Source organism: Sinocyclocheilus anshuiensis, unplaced genomic scaffold (genome assembly GCF_001515605.1).
Source record: "Sinocyclocheilus anshuiensis isolate Anshui unplaced genomic scaffold, SAMN03320099.WGS_v1.1 scaffold309, whole genome shotgun sequence".
In the NCBI taxonomy this organism is placed as follows: domain Eukaryota; kingdom Metazoa; phylum Chordata; class Actinopteri; order Cypriniformes; family Cyprinidae; genus Sinocyclocheilus; species Sinocyclocheilus anshuiensis.
The window spans coordinates 419633-438746 of NW_015539839.1; the positions used below are offsets into that span (position 1 = coordinate 419633).

The window sequence follows — 19114 nt, forward strand, 5'->3', positions numbered from 1 at the left end:
CCTGTCTCTTTAAATGCAAATGAGCTGCTGCTCCCCGCCCCCTTTTCCAGAATAGAGCTGCGCCATTACAGCTCGCACCTGCTAAAAACATCTGTTTTGGTTCTGATTATCATGTTTATCGCGCTGAAAGCATGTGTTTTAAACCATATGAGTTTAAACTTCAGGTATAAGGTTTTCTGAGCACACACATCCGAAGCACACGGACAGAAAGCGGCTGTCACAGCATGTGAGTACTAAACTTAGTTCTCATTCACACACAAGTTTACGTTAAAAACACACGAGTTACAAAAACAGTCGGTTATGTCTGTGAAGGTAAACAGCTGGGAAATAAATCGCACGTTTATTTTAGATCTGTGTAACAGCAGCAATATACATTAAATAAATCAATAAATGTACTGCTCTGTTGTCTCCTCTGAGGCTGGGACTCTAATAGTGTTCTGTGCTCGTCTGTGCAGCCAAAGACAGAACCGTTAGCATGTTTTGCTCAAACGTTCGCCATGGCATTAGAGCTGGTACACCGTTGTCTCTTGCGAAATCAAAATGACGGTGCCGTGGGTGGAAATGTACAGATTAAGGGTCGGTAATATTATGATGAGATCCCTTTCTGACGTCACTAGGGGAGCGAAATCAGACGTGCTCGTTTTTTCAGACTCTTGCAGAACAAGGCTTACCTAAACAAAGTTACTGGGTTAATCTTTTTCACCTTTCCTAGGTTGGTAGATGCACCGGGGACCTGATTATAGCACTTAAAACCTGGAAAAGTCAGATTTTCATGATATGTCACCTTTAAATTCACTTTATTAGCCATGTATTGGTTATTGGTTATAACATAAAAATAAATTAATATAAAAAAGTGAAGGACCTGAGCCACACGTAGGCACCAGAATATCTCAAAAAGAGGAGGCTCTCTTTAATTGGGCCAGTGAACACCCTGGCAATCTCATACTAACGTCCTGGTAACATCACCCACATTTTCTGCATTGTGCAAAACCAAGAAGCAAGATTTTGTTACCCATAAGACCCCTGGCCAAAGGAAGCACAGACGTCAACTCACTGTCATGTGCAACATTTTTAAATTTGAGCCTGGTTGTCCACTTTGTGACTCATTTGAGTTTTAAACTGCTACAGAGACAAGGGCATCATTGAGATAAGGTTGTTACCAAAGGCGGTTAAAGCTGAAGCAGATGTCTATAATTTGGCTTAAAAAGAAAAAAGGGTTTGAAATCTGGTCAAAATGACTCAGAATGTTTTTTCTTACTCACTACTCTAGGCTAAGCCAAAGTCAAAAAGAAAGAGTACAAAAAAAACCCAAAGACCTCCTCCAATACAATCAATTCCTAGTCCACATCTGAAAAAAGTGAACCTAAAGATCTCATTTGTGCCAGTCGAACAAATACCAAACTTTAGCACAGATTAAACCAGATACCTGGCAAGTTTATGTTTTGTTTTCGTACATTTGCAGTCATAAAGTGCTGTGGTATAAAACAGAACACAACAGTGAGGGCTGAACTTGACAGTACATTTACAAACTTCTAAAGGTTTCAAGAACTTTCTATGGTTAGCCTAAAAAACATGCAAGCGCCACGACAAGACAAAATAGACAGACAGTCAGTGAGCTCATAGGAACGCCAGAGTTCTTTTAATGAAAACCAGCTCTTGTAAACTCACTCAGCCTTTCTGATATAGAAAAACAAAGAGGTCTGCTCCCTACATTTAGACTGGACAAAAAAGGAGGGTAGAAAAAAGTTTAGCCTGTTCGTCTTATCAGATCAGACGTCTGACAGTATGTACAGCTGAGCGGTAGATGGCATATGCTTCTCAAGGGTGACCACACTCGATCAGACAGCTGGGGAGGGAGGCAGAGGGGGCGTAATCATATGAATGTAGTCTGGCTGGAGACGAGGGAGCAGGAGATTGTGGGTAGGCCGGCTGACCTCCACCCCTCCCGTTAACAGCGAGCGTTATTGGGTCTGTCTGTGTTGTTGTCTGGCTCTGACCTAGATTGTGTATGAGTACAGTGTATGTTTACAGTGTCTGAGTGTGTGCGAGTGTGTGGGGGGGTCAGTAGTGTGCCCAGGTGTCAGGAGCTGGAGGAGGCAATGGCACACGGGAACACTGACAACCACTAGCCCGTTAATCCCTTAATAAAGTGCCTGGAGCCAGATTGAGGAACGGGGTCATTTAGGGGACACATAGTCTCACAACACACACACAGAGCAATGCACTCTCGCCTTGGGTTGAGTGACGTCAGTAACTGCTTTCAAATGCATTTGTACACATGTATGTAAAAAATTTGTAATGTAGAGAGCGGGTCACTATGAGGAAGAGAGCACAACCAGCAATCAGCAGTGTTTTGAAAGCATCTAAAATAGCCAGTGTGTTAGATATGCAAATTACCATGAGTAAATAAATGTGCAAATACAGAAAGGAAAATACAAACAAACACACACACACACACACACACTGAAAGCGCAGGGAGGTTAAACGGAGGCTGACCAGTCGCAGATAGTCTCTTTAGCCATCTGGTCTATCAAAGATTCATGCCTGTTAAACCTCTCGTGAGCGCTGAGAGTGATAAACTTGTGCAGATTTATGGAAATCAAATAGAAAACACAGGCACACCGATGCTACAGACATGTCATGCTTTAGTGCTCATGTGGGAAATGCAGGTTCGAATTCAACTGGCATTGTGTCCTGATCCCATTTTCCGGTTTCTTACCAGTGAGCACATATGCACACCAATATGCTGATAACTACCAAAATCAGCTCATGACATCAAATCAATAACCTGGCAATGCCAGCATATTACCATTTCAAGATTTTTTAAGTGACGTCACAACATGATCACTGCAATAGGGCTGCACGATTAATCGAATGCGATTGTCATGCGCATTTTGTTAAAAAATCCGGTTCTGTAATCAGCAGGAAATCAACATCACGTGCTTTCAGATGGAGCAGAATTTACTACACATAGCCGTAGTTCACTGACAAGTTATGCAAAAAAATCGCTTTTAATGCGCAATTCTGAAATCGAAGAAATCGTTCGCGATAATGACAGCTGTTTGCATAGCTTCTCAGTGAACTACGGCTCTGTGAAGTAAATGCTGCTCCATCTGAAAGCATGTGAAAATACCACATTTAATAACATATTTTTACTCCAAACTCACTTCATAATGTCAGTCGAGTGTTTGAAATAAATCCTTCTGTGAGATGATGTGGCTTCTTACACAGACTAAGGCATGCAACATATTTCACAGTATTTAAGCAGTGATAAAGGCATTGCCTTATAAATATACTTTATTTTAATGAAAATTATAATAATAATAATAATAACTCAGATAAACCTCTGTTTATTCGGCTGCAGCGTTAGGCATTTTCTGGGTTTCTTCTGCGAGGCGTATTTGGAGTTTCAGCGCGAGAGCGCCCTCTGGCCTTTGGATGGAGATTTACTGCTGATCACAGAACAGTGCTTCACTGAAAGATACGCATGACAATCGCAGCTTCTGTCGAATCGCGATCTCGATTCCATTTCGATTTATCGTGCAGCCCTACACTGCAATGTTCAAAAAAGCATTAAAACCCCCAGAGTGTTCCAAAATATCAGCAGGAAATGTGTTTAGAACTTATATTCTCCTCTGATGTTTGCAGTTTCTATGACTCTATGACTTCTCCTTCATTTGTATGAGATGAGAACACATTTTTATATTTTTTGGGGTCAATAAAGAGTGAGATTGTACATTATATTTCCTCCTCTTCTACCGTACAATGCGTACTATGGCTGATACACTTAAATCCACAGTAAAGGACAATTTCAGGGTAATCGGAGTAATGGACAAAAATATGGCTGTGTTGATCAGTTTATGCTTAAAGGAAAACAGTTTAATGTGTTTATATGACAACACTTGGGACCAGCTTATTAAGAACATGCATGTAAACATGATCAATGATTTCCTGTCTTTGACAATGAAAGGTGTGAGAAAGACAAATTAATATACTGTTTCAAATTTGTCAGCTCACTTGAGGGTCCCACCATACCATATTTTTTTTTGGAAAGGTTGATTTAAATGTGCATTTATTAAACATTACATACAGAAATATCTGCTATTATGCTATGACTGTTCAGCACAAAGGTCCACAAACTCCAGTGTATGAACAACTGTAAATTAAAAAGATTTTGTAACTTCATTGTCATGTGAAATGGAGGATCCACTTGTTCAGTCCCATTTTGTAAAGACTAACAAAATTGTATGTAAATACAATACATGCGCATTCAGAACTTTCTGACAGAAAATAATTGGCAGATTACTGATTATAGGTTGCAAAAAAGAAAAACGATTATATTAGGGTAATTATTTTATATTTTCATATCTTATTCAAGTAAGCATTATTCTTTTATGTATTTCTACAGTAATTTAATTGTCCTATTTTTGTGATATATATTGTCATATATATATATGATGATATATATCATGGTGATGATATAAAGATGATATAGAGATTTTGCTATATTGTTTATACAGATTTATGTAAATATATTTGAGGTATGTAAATATATTCACACATTTCCACAAGTTATTGACATGTTAAAGTGAGAAAGAAACATGAATGAGAAAATAAAGCATGGGATGTGCTTGATGTTAAAAAGTTATTAAGCCTAATATACTTTCTGTTGTCTGCTCTTGTCTGAATAACTTTTTTAGCTTTAATAAGATGCAATGTAGATTTAGTTCATATAGTGAAGACTGGGCAGTGCTTTATTTTTAGATTTGATTATTCAAATTCTGTAGTATGTCTTACTACTCTAAGACAGTAATGCTACTGTTAAAACCAGTGTACCTGAAAAACTGTACTGTTTTAAGTAGCATTTTTGTTTTATTGTATTTTTTTTATTTCATTTGTAATTTGCTTCTTTGTTCACGTTTTTATTAATAACAAAGAAATTAACAAAAAACAACTATATTGTGATTTACATTGTTATCACAAAATAACATTTTTAAAATAAAATTTAGCAATATTGCCCACCCCTAAAATGCATTTTTTTTTAATCAGCATCAAGATTTTAGGTGAAAATTCACATTCTTTCATCTCACCTTTTTGCTTTCATTCTTTATTTTAAATAGTCCTCCATTGTGACAGATTCATTTTCAAAAGTATGAATATTGCATGCAGTTTCTCAATTAATTTGGGCTCAAACAAACTGCATGTATAATAAAAGTTATCTATAAAATCAGTTAAAAGAAAAAAAAAATGCTGCTAAAAATAGCTTCAGACAGCGTAAAGCATGTCACACCACACGACATGCCAGCTTGACAAAAGGATGCCATGTCAACTACCTATAATTATATTATGTGACATTCACCCACCATTATTTCTACGTCAAACATTTTCGAGGCGCCATATAAGAAGCTGCTGAAGGTTGGTGTCAAAGACATGCGCCGCAAACGTCACCCTCATTTAGACAATAAAGGCATGAATCAACCATCGTTCCCACCACATCTGTTTGGCATACTAAACAATCTGACAGCCTCAGAGCATTAGTCATTCAACACATGTAAACCCCACTTGTCACATGCATTTTGATGCACTTTACAGTAGCCTGAGAATATGAATTTGGAGGTGAGAGTGAGAGAGAGAAAGAGGGAGAAAGGGAACCGATGCACACAGAAGAGATGCAAATAGGGAAGAGGATGGGGAGAAGAGAAATCAGGAAGAGAAAACAAAGATAAAAAATTGGGATTGATTAGACAAGAGAACAGTAAATTAGTCAGGTGGACTAGTTTATCTATTTTTGTTTCATCTTTGAAAGGATGCATTTTATTTTATTTTATTTTTAAAGCCCAATTTTCCATGTTTATATATTTTTAAAAATATGAATTTATCTTATTGTTAAACATTAAACACCATCTTCAAGAATCGGCTAAAAACACATCTCTTCCATCTTTATTTGACCCTCTAACTCTAGCAGTCTCTATTCTAATTCTATTCTTAAAAAAAAAACTTTTAGACTTGCACTGTATTTATTTACTAACTGCTTGTTTTCTTTAAAAAAAAAAAAAACTAAACTAGCTTCTCAATGTTTTACAAATCAATTAACAAAGAGCAAAAAAAAGCCCTCTAACACTAGCTTGCTCAATTCTTTTTCTATTCTATCTGTTTTCTTTTTATTTATTATATAATTGAAAAAAAAAAACCCTTGCAACGTGTACTATTTATAAAAAAAATAATTAAATATGATTTTTACATAAAAAAAAAAGACGCATCAGAGTGGCAGACGCAGTGGACAAAAAGCTAGAGGTGAAGAGATATAAAAAAATAGGGTGAGATGGAGGCGGAGGAGAAGGATAGAGAACGAGGTTGTCATTCTGCACTACTTCTCCTCTGGCCCGACAGAAAGGATGACCCGCTTAGACACGAGGTGAAGAGTTCAGCCGCTTCAAAGAGGTCCAGAGCAACTGCAGCCTGCAAAAAGACAAGAGAGAGCTGATCCCAGACCAGCGGCCGAACAGCCTCTCAATAATTCAGCACATCATGATGCAACGCTCACCTCAGTTGGAGAGAGAACGCGAGAGAGAATCAGTGCTCCACATGCCCCTGAAGAGGCTACTGAGGGATGCTGGGTTGTGTGTGATGCAGGAAATGGTCAAATGGCTGTGCAGGCTTCACAGTGGTTTCATTTCACAGGGAGGAGTATCTGCACTCTAGATTGGTGAAAAGGCTGTCTTTTTGCAGTTATAAAATACATGTGGGGAAATCTTTTAAGATGGGGATGGGCAAGGATGATCAACTATTTGCCCTTCAACCAAGTAGTCAATTGTTTGGGGTTTTTCTTCAACAGGTATGGTGAATTGAGAAATGCAAGTTCTCCAAGAAGTTTAGTATGATTGTGTGCTAGTTAGCCGTTTGACAATTTGTATGTTAAACCCTTCTTTAAAGAGATTGATCACCCAAAAATAAAATTCTGTCATTAATTACTCACCATGTCGTTCCAAACCCGTAAGATCTTCGTTCATCTTCGGAACACAGATTACGATATTTTTGATGAAATCCGAAAGCTTTCTGACCCTCCATAGAGAGCAAAGGTCCTACCACATTCAAGGCCCAGAAAGGACCAAGAACATCAACAAAATAGTTAATGTGACATCAGTGGTTCAACTGTAATTTTATGAAGCTACAAGAAAACATTTTGTGCGCAACAATTACATCTTGGTACCTTTCTGGGCCTTGAATGTGGTAGGACCCTTGCTGTCTATGGAGGGTCAGAAAGCTTTCGGATTTCACCAAAAATATCTTTATTTGTGTTCCGAAAATGAACAAAGGTCTTACAGGTTTGGAATGACATGAGGGTGAGTAATTAATTACATAAATTTCAGTTTGGGTGAACTATCCCTTTAAGACACTGTGTCGCTAAATTCATCTTTTTTATAGCCGCAAAACCCAACTTTTGTAATGAATCCACAATCAACAAATCCAACTTTCATCAACATAATTACTGTCGCACTTACAATGTTCCTATTATTATGCATAATCCATGGGTTCATTTTTCGAGATAACTATTATGGGCTAAATCTAACTCATTTGTAAAGAATATCTGTCAGTTACTCTGTTGGGGGGTTATTAAATTGCATTCAAACTGTGCCGTTTCTTAATAATTACTGAACTATGAACACATGCAAATGAATGTCTTTGGCCACTGCGTCGCTTTTCTGATTTCTAAAGTTTCGTACCACATCTCGAAACTATACAGGACTTCCTTTGGAACATAAAGTCCAGAGGTTCTGTTCCAAGTATCACCATTCAGGTGATCATCAATGACCACTCTATCAAAAGATTTCAGCATTGGTCAAATAGAAATCTTATTAAGTTGAATCTGTAGGACTGTGAGCAACATACTCATAATGGCATATTCTGATTAATATCAATATTTCTGACAAATAATGCTGCTGTAAGAGACTCAACCCTTGACTGGCCCTTTGCAGTACAAGAGCCCTTAAAAAACTTGTACATTTTGCACTCCAGTTCCAAAATACTAATCCCTAAAAATAAATATATTTATTAATTTAAAGCAATGCAATCTTAAAACTTCACCCATCTGTTTAGAAGTACTTGAACTTCTCTGTCTGGTTTCATTATTGATATCATGGTCAAACTACAGTGCTGCATTCAGAGTTTATCAGGGAGTCAAAAACAGACCAGCTCACAGACTTGCAAACAATAATACCTCTCCTTTTTGTCGATTTCTTCAGTTTTGGCTGTTTCTTAATATTGCACAGGAACAAAGCAGACATATCAGTGCGGTCAGGCCATCATGTAATCCCGGGGTACTCAACAGGTGGCCCATGGGCCGCATCCGATGTGCGCTTTTTGTCACAGAATGAGGCAGAAAATATATTCTATATGGTAATAAAGGCTACGTCGATTAGCATGGATTATATAGTTTATTATTATGAAAATGCCAGAGATGGCTTGAAGAACACAGATAAACCATATATTGCCGCGTCGTGTGTTTACTGTCACGTACTGTTGGATATTTAAATAAATAGCCTGATCACGAACAGATTCAATCACCCACGCAATCTTGTTCATAAATGACATGATTCAGCTATATGTCTATTAAAGCCTATTAAATCAGCGTTCGCACTGCCGCTGACCAGAGAGAACATCTTTACAAAGTCTTTTGTATCGCTATTTCTGTGTTACAAACATTCAAATAATCACAGAAGTACTGGAACAAAAGTTTATAGTTTGGATATAAACACTGCTGTCTATGTAGCGATCAAAATAGAATAAATCACCTTTCTGAAAGTGCACTCTAAAAAATGCTGGGTTATTTCAACCCAACTTTGGGTCAAATATGGACTAACCCAACTGTTGGGTTAAATTTTTACATTAAATATTTAACCCAAAAGTTGGGTTAGTCCATATTTGACCCAAAGTTGGGTTGAAACAACCCAGCATTTTTTAGAGTGTGACGACGCTTCAAATAAAGATGGTATCAATTACAATGTAAAGCCAGCAGGTGGAGATAAGTGACATAAAAAAGAGATTCGTTCAAAAAAACGTTGATTCATTGAATGAAACAAGTGAAGTCTTTGAGTGATTCATTGAATAATTTGTTCAACTTAATTTTTTTAACAATTCGTTAAATATCGTATTTTATAAATAGACTGCAGCAATTTTTACTAGAAACTCTAGTAAATTACATGTTATTTTGTTAAGTTGTCTGTTTTTTTTTCTCTCAGAATCATGGTGGGAGAATAGTGATATCTATTTAAAAAATACAGTCATGATTCTCCAGTTTATCCAGAATCGTGCAGCTCTAGTTGGTCATTTATCCACATGTAATGTAAACAAATAAATGACTTTAATTTCAGAAAAAGCATCAAAGATGTGGTCAGTGAGGTTCAGCATCCAGAACATATACATTTATTTTGAATTCTACAAATGCATTTACATATTTATTTGCTTAATAAAAAATACCCTGCAATTGTACTTTTGGATACTAAACTGGTACACCTATAGTCTGCTAAATTCGGAACAACTACTTTTGTGCTTAATGCATTTTAATTGTGTGGAAGTAGTGCTGAAGTCCAACTAAAGATATACTGAAGTATATTTATAAAGTCGAACTATTGCAAGTATACTTCAGGTACACTTTAAATATCTTGCATTTAAAGACCAATATTATGTGCATTGCGGAATAACGAAATATTCCAAATTAAGTTAAATTATAATTTTATATCAGTAAGTGATATGTCAATAAATACATTCATGGATTCACATTTTACTTAATATGAAAGAAATTATTTTAAATAAATTATGGCAGTTTTTTTTTTACTCTTTAAAAAAATATGTTCAGTGTTATTTTAAGGACAATCAAGAATTAGATAAGTAATAAACTGCATTTCTAAATTAGTAAATCTGCAAATATTGTCTTAAATGAAGTCTGATGATGCAAATTGTAATTTGTGGCCCTTTGCATTTTATGTGGTTTAAATGCGGCCCGCTTGGCCTCTGAACTTGAGTACCCCTAATGTAATCTATTCATCTTCGGAACACAAATGAAGATATTTCTGATGAAATCCGAGAGCTTTCTGACTTTCTGGCGCCCTAGGGTGACGCGGAGTAGAAGAATTGTTGAATAAAGTTATTTTAGTTTCCTTTTGCACAAAAAGTATTATCTTAGCTTTATAAAATTACGGCTGACCCACTGATGTCACATGGACCATTTTAACGATGCCCTTACTACGTTTCTGGACCTTGATCGTGGTAGGACCCTTGTTGTCTATGGGAGGGTCAGAAAGCTCTCGGATTTCATCAGAAATATCTTAATTTGTGTTCTGAAAATGAACAAAGGTCAAGTTTGGAATGACATGAGGGTGAGTAATTAATGACAGAATTTTCATTTTTGGGTGAACTAACCCTTTAAAGGGGACATAACACACAGTTTCTACCAATCTCATGTTAATCTTGCATACCCTATAGAGTAGTATTACATCCTTCATATCTCCAAAGAGTCTTTAGTTTTATCAGATTTATAAAAGAAAGACACAGCTGTACCGCTTCTCTCTGAAAACAGTTGAGATCCTGGAGGCATGAAGGAGTATATTTGGCACAGAAATACTCCGTAATACGTCCAACTTGTTTTTTGAGACTTGGGTCATGTTTAGCATAAGAATCCAACTTTTTAGCAGCGTAAATAAGTCAAAATGCATGAAATAGCATTAGACATCCCCTTTAAGTATAAAGACACAAAATATTTTTTTAATATATATTTTTAAAAGTGCAAATGTTCAGGGTCATGCCTAAAGGAATTCCACCATCTGAGAACCACTGGACTGGTCAATAAGAAGTTTTTCATATTCGTTTTCACTATATACATTTCCAATCACTGAAAAAAATGTCACTGCTCTTCTATTGATGGCCACTCTCTGTCAAAATACATTTCTTTAATAAAAAGTTCTAAATTTCAAACTAATTCCATCTCATTGTAGTATGATTCTGAGGTGGGATTTTTGAGGTCATGGCCACCCAGCAGCCTACTGCAGCAGTTCTGGCTGGCATGGCTCATGTTGTCTTCCTGCTGAGCGCTGTGATGATGCCTCTAATTGGCTTTGGGTATAATAAAAAAAAGAACAAGAACCTGGCAGAGAAGAGGAAGAGACGACCAGGTCAAGAAACAATCCCCCTGAGAAAAAGCTGCAATTGGTGGTATCTCTGTATGGACAAATACAGGTTGCGCCGTGGAGGATGAGAGGATGGCAGTCCTCTCTTAGGTCCTGTGTGCCCCCTGGTGAAGCGCCGCATCAGGGTCCATCTGCTGGAGCCCAGGAAACATCAGTGCGGAGGGACTAACACAGCAGTGGTAATTAGCCCCAGGATGCCAACAGCTACCATCAAACAGATGTGGGGGAAGTCGACACATTGTTAACTGGTTTGATGGGGGGTGGGTGGGGGAGGTGACCTACTTTAAATCGTGTGATGCAACACCTCAAAACAGGAAAGCTGCTATCCACACCATGAAACAAACTAACAAAAATGTCTTACTGATGTCTTGTCAGTGCTTAAGACCAAATTGCTACAAGCTAACCAGGCCCAGTGGTCAGTTTCTCATTTTTCAGTAACTTTCACACAATGGGACCATGAACTTTTAATCACATGGACAATCCCCCGGGAGCAACCAAGAGATAAGTGTCATGAAGGTACATGAGCAGATGCACTTGTACTTCTGTGGCAGAGAAAAACTACAGTGTCGTGAACAATTTGGTCTGCCTGTTGAGTTGAGTATACGTAGGACCCCGGTGGGTAGTGATTTTTAAAAGCTTTATCAAACATAAAAGTATAACAAGTATAAAAACGTATAAATACAAAGTTCTGTCATGAAACTCTAGATGGCGCAGGCCGATAGGTTCTAACTCAATCTGATATAATGACATCATTATCACATGGCACAGGTGTTTGGTTTCTTTTTGCATCAGCAGCCAATGGGCTTGCTGCTTAGCATTCAAATACTTGGCTAGAGCTTGCTGTAGCAGTTGCAGCACGCTTGAGAAACCCTCCACCTTCCCCAGCTCCACCTGTACAGATCTGCTACAGGGTAATTTCATGTATGTGACCCTGGACCACAAATCCAGTCATAAGGGTAATTTTTTAAAAACTGAGATTTATATAGGGCTGTACGATAAATCGAAATGAAATCGAAATCGCGATTAGACAGAAGCTGCAATTGTCATGCGTATCTTTCAGTGAAGCACGGTTCTGTGATCAGCAGTAAATCTCCATCCAAAGGCCAGAGGGCGCTGAAACTCCAAATACACCCCGCAGAAGAAACCCAGGAAACCTCTATAGCGGTTGCTGAATAAACAGAAGATTTAAATGCTTTCATTGATTCAACGTGACAAATAAACACACAACTACAGTAATATATGGTTTATCTGAGTTCTTATTATTATAATTTTCATTATAATAAAGTATATAATAATGCAATGCTAATCGACATAGCCTTTATCACTGCTTAGAATACTATGAAATATGTTGCGTGCCTTATTCTGTGTAAGAAGCCACATCATCTCACAGAAAGATTTATTTCAAACACTCGGCTGACGTTATGAAGTGAGTTTGGAGTTCGAACATGTTATTAAATGTGGTATTTTCACGTGCTTTCAGATGGAGCAGCATTTACTACACAGAGCCGTAGTTCACTGAGAAGCTACGCAAACAGCTGTCATTATCGCGAACGATATACGACTATATCGTCTACAATTTTTTTCCGTACCTTGTCAGAGAACTATGGCTCTGTGTAGTAAATGCTGCTCCATCTGAAAGCAGGTGATGGAGATTTACTACTAATCATAGAACCGGCTTTACTGACAAGATGTGCATGACAATCGCATTTGATTACTTGTGCAGCCCTAGATTTATACATCATCTAAAAGCTGAATAAATAAGTTTTCCATTGATGTATGGTTTGTAAGGATAGGACAATATTTGCCCGATATACCACTATTTTAAAATGTGGAATCTGAGGGTGCAAAAAAATCTAAATACTGAGAAAATCACCTTTAAAGTTGTCCAAATGAAGAACTTAGCAACACATATTACCAATCAAAAATTAAATTTTGATAGATTTACAGTAGAAAATTTACAAAATATCTTCATGGAACATGACCTTTACTTAATATCCTAATGATTTTTGGCATAAAAGAAAAATCGATAATTTTGACCCATACAATGTATTGTTGACTATTGCTACAAATATACCCCAACGACTTACAACTGGTTTTGTGGTCCAGGGTCACATATGTTACATGTGCAGCTGCAGTTTTTCCTACAAGCAGCATGTCTGTGGATGTATTGGCAGTAGCAAGTCTTGGTACTTGTTCTGCCACAGCAAAAGCAGCAGTAGCAGATCTATTCCGCCAAGACCAAACACATTAACATTGCCATGTATATTACCATGCTAAACTCTCAGAGAATTGTTATGACAGAACTAAGCATTTATGTGGGGTATTGACTAAGCTAGCAGGCTAATCAGCTGGTGGTATGCTAAGCTAGTATGCATAGAAGTTACCTAAGTTAACTTCAAAACCCCTCCACAAAGAACAAGTCATTTCACAATCAAAAAACATCAGAGCTGTTAATCATGTAATGCGATTGTATCTCTTCAACAGTTTTAAATTAAACTGCTTGATTCATATGGATTTTACAACATCCTTATGACCTTGTTGGATCATCTATGTTTGGTTACCCAAACTTTCAATGGAGGGAGGGAAACATTTTAGATTTCATTAAAAATACCTTAATTTTCGAAGATTAATCAACATTTTAGGGGTTTGGAATGACAGAATTGACAGAATTTTTTGGTAAACCATCCCTTTAAATAATTGCCACAAGGGAATGATTTGATACAATGTGGTCACAATTTAAAACAAGATAACAAATTCATTTGTGGGAACAAGTTTTTAATTTGTGGCCACTATATCTTCCTCCTGTCATGTGCAGGGCTCTGTAATTTGCAGGATTTCAACAGTAGGGTGCTTTCTCACTTGGTTCGCTTGCCTGGTCCGAAACCGAGTTCGATTGCTCCCCCCTCCCCCTGCTGGACTGTGTTCATAATATTAATTGATTTGGGTCTGAACCGCGGTTCGTTTGTGTCATCAAGCCAGCAGCTGTTTACCCCCGTTGCTTAGTAACGACGGCGCAGGAGAAGGCGGCAAATGCATAACATTGCTCTCTGCACTTTTATATATTTACGTTTTTGAACCGTTCGTTTTGTTTACAAAGCTTCGGTACATAACGGCACTTACGTCTGACTTACGAATGTACTGCAAATGATCTAAAGAACGCTTAGGTTCTAAGGCGAACAGAAATGAGATATACAGCTCTCTGTTTGCAGCGTGTCAGTCACGCTCGTCAGGAAAGTGAGTGAAACACACACAAACACACATTTTTATCAAATAATACGTCATTAATAGCAGTTCACTTCCGTGATTTGGTACGATTGCGTTCACATCAGCAGCGAACCGTACTGGAGTTCAAACCATACCCCAGACCACCACTTTTAAAGTCTGCATGAAATCAAAATTGACTTTATTTACTTTATTAGCGCACATTGCTAGTCTTGATGTGAACAATTAATCCGTGCAAGTTAATCCGCTGAAAAAAATTGTTTGTTTTGGTAATCTTTAATCAAAATCTAAACATTTACTTCCGCTCTGGAATGGCATTCCTTCTCTGATGGCGTCAGTTTGACGGCTTGGGCAAAACAATAGTTAGTTTGCTATGAGTAAGAGATGAGAGGAGGAGCGCAAAAATTAAACTACGCCCTCTCCTCAATATTCCGTTTCAGCTGGAAATACGTCACTTCACTGAAATAAAGTCGGCAGCAACTTCCAGTTCACGCGGACTTTAAGTAGACTTGGGTACGGTTCGCGGGTGCGCACCTGAGTTTGGAAGACAGCGTTCACATCATCCAAACGAACCGAACTCTGACGTCAATCGAACCCGGGTGCGCACCAAAAGTGCCAGTGTTAAAGCACCATACAGTCTATGGAAAGCACCCTTATTTACTGACTGTTATGGCAGATTAACTGTTTGGAGTCAACTGTACAAGACAAGTTAGCTAAAGTCAATAAACACACCTAGAATAAGTAAGAATAATTATTAATGCATGTTTAAAAGTAATTTTTTAACTAACGTCATCTAGACTTAGAAGCTAAATGTAAAGTTCTACTTCTTCTCGTTGCCGTTTAATCTGATATTCTGCATCACCGGCCATTGTTTTTGAAAACAACGCAATGGCGAGCATGTCAAGCATAAACACTTAGTGAGCGCAGTGAGTTTGCGTGCGCAGTCTGCAGAGGTTTGCACGACAGTGCCAAACGACACTATAAACAACCACTACGGTAGACAACCCACATTGCATGTCATGTAAAGCCATGTTAGATGGTCTTAAGAAGAACGAGGGGGTTGTCAAGACATCCTCGGTCAGCAGGGCAGTGTGCTTATGAGCATATGAGCCAGACGGAGATGACCTTCCCCCAAATGACCTCTCAAGACTGCACCACTGCATCACACACACAAGACCACAGACGATGTCATTGTTTCCATGGCATTGATCCCCAGCCTGCAGCTAGCAGAGCGCGGCTCTTAAGATCCACTTGGTTGCATGTCTGCATGCCACGGTGCCCGCGCTGAGACGGATCTGCGAGGCCATGTCGTGAAAAACTGCTTCAGTTTGACAACAAACAGGCTAATTGGTCCCTGTTCCTGGCCTCTGGAGACGGAGAGAGAGAGAGGCTGAGGAAACACATCCTGGAGTTGGGGTGAGCGGGAAAGAGGCTCTCGCTTGTAGTAGCACATGGAGAGTTTTGATGTGGGAAGTCACGGAGACCTCTCATTGAGCTTTACTCGCACACATAATGCTCAATGACAACGTGAATGAAGCGTACTTATTCCTTTTCTCGCGTCTTACTACTCCATACTCATAGACTTGGTTCTCTAGTTCATGCGCACACTTTCACTCCCTCTCTGGGGAAACGTGACCTGGGGCTGTGCAGTGAGGAAGCACACGTGTTAAAACCAGCTCTCTCTTGGTGCGGCTGAGTCACGCTGAAGTGTAAGGCATCATGGGGAGGGAGCAGCAGCAGCTGGTGTGTGGTGCCCGTCAAATACGCTGCTTTAGAGTGAATCACTCCCTATCATCCTCTGTAATGGACTACTCTAGATCTTGCTCTCTCTCTCTTTCTCTCTTTGACAAGTGATTTTCTCACTCATTTTCTGTTTATCTGTCTCTTTCTCCAGCTCTTTTATTACCTTGCAAGCACATCTAAAATCCCACCTCTGTGAACTCACAATTATTTTCTCAAGACATGATGCATAAAGAAGTGTAGCGTTACACAAAAAAGAAAATGTGGTTATTTTATTTAAAGTACTTTAATTATTTTTTATTGACTACTGCAGGGTTTTTTTATAAATGATTTAGGGCTGGGCAATAAAGTTCAAAGTATACATCAGCCGTCCACGTTCCGCGACGGTTCGCTCACTGTGCGTTTCATGTAATTTTCGTCAGTAAGGTTCGCGGACATCCACGCACATGCACAAGGAGAATGTTCTTGAGACAGGAGAATCCACTAGGTGTCAAACTCATCCATTTGCACTCATCCGTGCTTGAATACACTTTAAAAGCTGTGCAGACAGACACAGCTGTGCGTGAGACGGAGTGGAATGCGGAAAATGAAGTATAGCCGGGCCTCAAAGTTGTCCAACAATGTTCCACTCTCTCCCTATTAGTAACCTGTCACTTAAACAATCACCACAGTTAGCATGACAAAGATCCAATCAAGTCCAAATGGAAACAAAATCAAGTCCCGTCCTACATTTTTTCTTGTAGTTTCACTCAGATTTATGTCACAATACGAAAGAAAAAGCAATCAAAATTTCAGTTTTATGCCGACTTCAAGGTGGAAATTTCCCACAATTCGATTATGGAGTCTGATTCATGGAGTCACCCAAATGATTCATGAAACATATACATTTTTTGTTATTGATTATTTTGCGATACAAAGGCAAAACAGTCACTACACATTTTGTTAAATTCATTTCGTTTGTCGGATTTGTTTTTTTGTTTAGTTCAGAATCGTTAAGGAAATAATTGTTATGCATTGACTAACTGATTTTAACCCATCTCTGATTAATATGAGAAAATGAAAAAGCATTTAATTTTTTGGTGCTGTGGCTTTGTGGTGCATATAGTCTTACACAGTGCCCATGTTCAAGTTCAAGTCTGGCTTGCAACACGACCATGATCGACCCCTTTCTCCCCATAATTTCCTACCCTCTCTCTACTGTGTCTTATCAATAAAGCATTTTTTCCACAAATAAAGTTGCATCTTTGTGGTGGTGAGTCTATTTCAACTGCATTTAAACACAAAAGTGTACACAAAGTGGATGTGACACAGAATACTTTTTAGACCTGAACTGTTTCAATCTCATTGTTCTGTAGAGTTCAAATAAAGATTGGACCAGCGGCCCAAAACAGCAATCAATGGGTTTATTTTGGCAGAGGACTGCCCAGGATAAAAAGCACATTGACTGAACAACATGAAAAGGAATTGACCCTTTTCCTTCTGCCCAGAACACATGAGTGAGTGGAATGGACAGCAGCAGGTCAGAGAGAGAGAGAGAGAAAGTGCAAAAGAAAGAGGGAGTGAAAAGAACGAAAGAACAACTAACTTTGCAGACAAACACGAACAAATCTAAACAGCTGCTGGATTTTATGATGACCTGACAGTGTTTTACATAATTTTACATAATGTATAGACATATTTCTGATGTAAATATACAAACTTTAGCTTATTCTTTAACCTTAGTAGTACTGTTGCATTAAGTGTCTTCTACATATGACCTTAGCAATGTGTCGAAAAAAAAAAAAAGAAACAGAATGCAAAGCACACACATCTCTCTCACACACACCCACTCACTCAATCCTTTGGCCTTTTGAATTTCCTCAAAAGCATTCATAAATTCAAGCCTGAAAAGGCACACACATATATGAGTGCATGCACCAAAATACATCTGCTGACCTGAGAGCTTCATAAGCAGTTCAGAGGCCACTTTGACGTTGATGTCCTGGCTGAGTAGGCTGCTCTTGCCCAACATCGGGCTCCCCTCCTCTCGTGGCTTGGTGGACCCTGGGGGTCCTTCTTGGCAGAAGGTATAGCTTGGTCCCCTCCGAGAGCTCAGGGGCTCTTCCGCCTGGGGCTCCTCCTTGACACAGAATGTACCCTTTAGGGCCTCCTTCTGGTTCGCTGCTGTGGGGCAAGAAAAAGACAAGCAAGAGTTTTGAGAACTATGTCCTGAAGCCCATGTTTTTGTTGATGGCAAGGTTTAAAGGGTATGTGACTGTATGTGTCTTCTTAAGCTGCATGATAGAAATGTGTGATTAAAAATGTGTGTTTTACAGAAGAAATAAAACCATATGGTTTGGAATAATAGATAATTACAGAAATGTCCTTTTTTTGGGTGAACTAACTCTTTAAAATAAGGTATCCAAACATTATGGTTTGTTAGTTAGTTTAGATAAGTCTGCATCAATGCAGAAGATGATTTAGGGGTTTTGTATTTGCTTCTATTAATAATTGTTTGTCTAGCTTTGGCTCCATATTAAAAGAAAGGAAACCTTTTGAAAAGACAAGATAAATAGATCAGGAAGAAATAGGCTAAATTGTCTTTTCGAAATTTGGTGGACATGATGAGCCTTCTGGGGCTAGACTGAAAGCCCAGCAGAAAACAATCTCACAGACAGTTTTATGGAAAATATGGACTGTGTTGTTTCTGAATCATCTAACAGTGTGAACATCTAAAAGTGTGTTTATGCTGACTGTCTGTAATTACACAGAAAATGATTGATGATGATGATATATTTCTGCCGAATTCAGATGAGAGTAAGAAACATTTTTTTCTCACTCAATATGCTGTAAAAGTGGGCCATTTCTAATCAGGCTTCAATGAATAATTAATATTAAGACATGGAGCCCCTTCTTAATAGTGCCAGGAACAGAACACAGGCCACTGGTTCGATTTGACACACACACACACACACACACACACACACACA

General features: G+C 38.4%; 1 protein-coding gene across 1 annotated transcript in view; it reads right to left on the bottom strand.

Moving 5' to 3' along the window:
- Nucleotides 1-19114, bottom strand: part of LOC107684451 (zinc finger protein 827-like) — a 75269-nt gene that overhangs the window by 29350 nt on the left and 26805 nt on the right. Inside the window, exon 9 of the mRNA XM_016480702.1 lies at nucleotides 18081-18308. Within this exon, the coding sequence (XP_016336188.1) occupies nucleotides 18081-18308 (228 nt within the window). The remainder of the gene's footprint in view (nucleotides 1-18080; nucleotides 18309-19114) is intronic.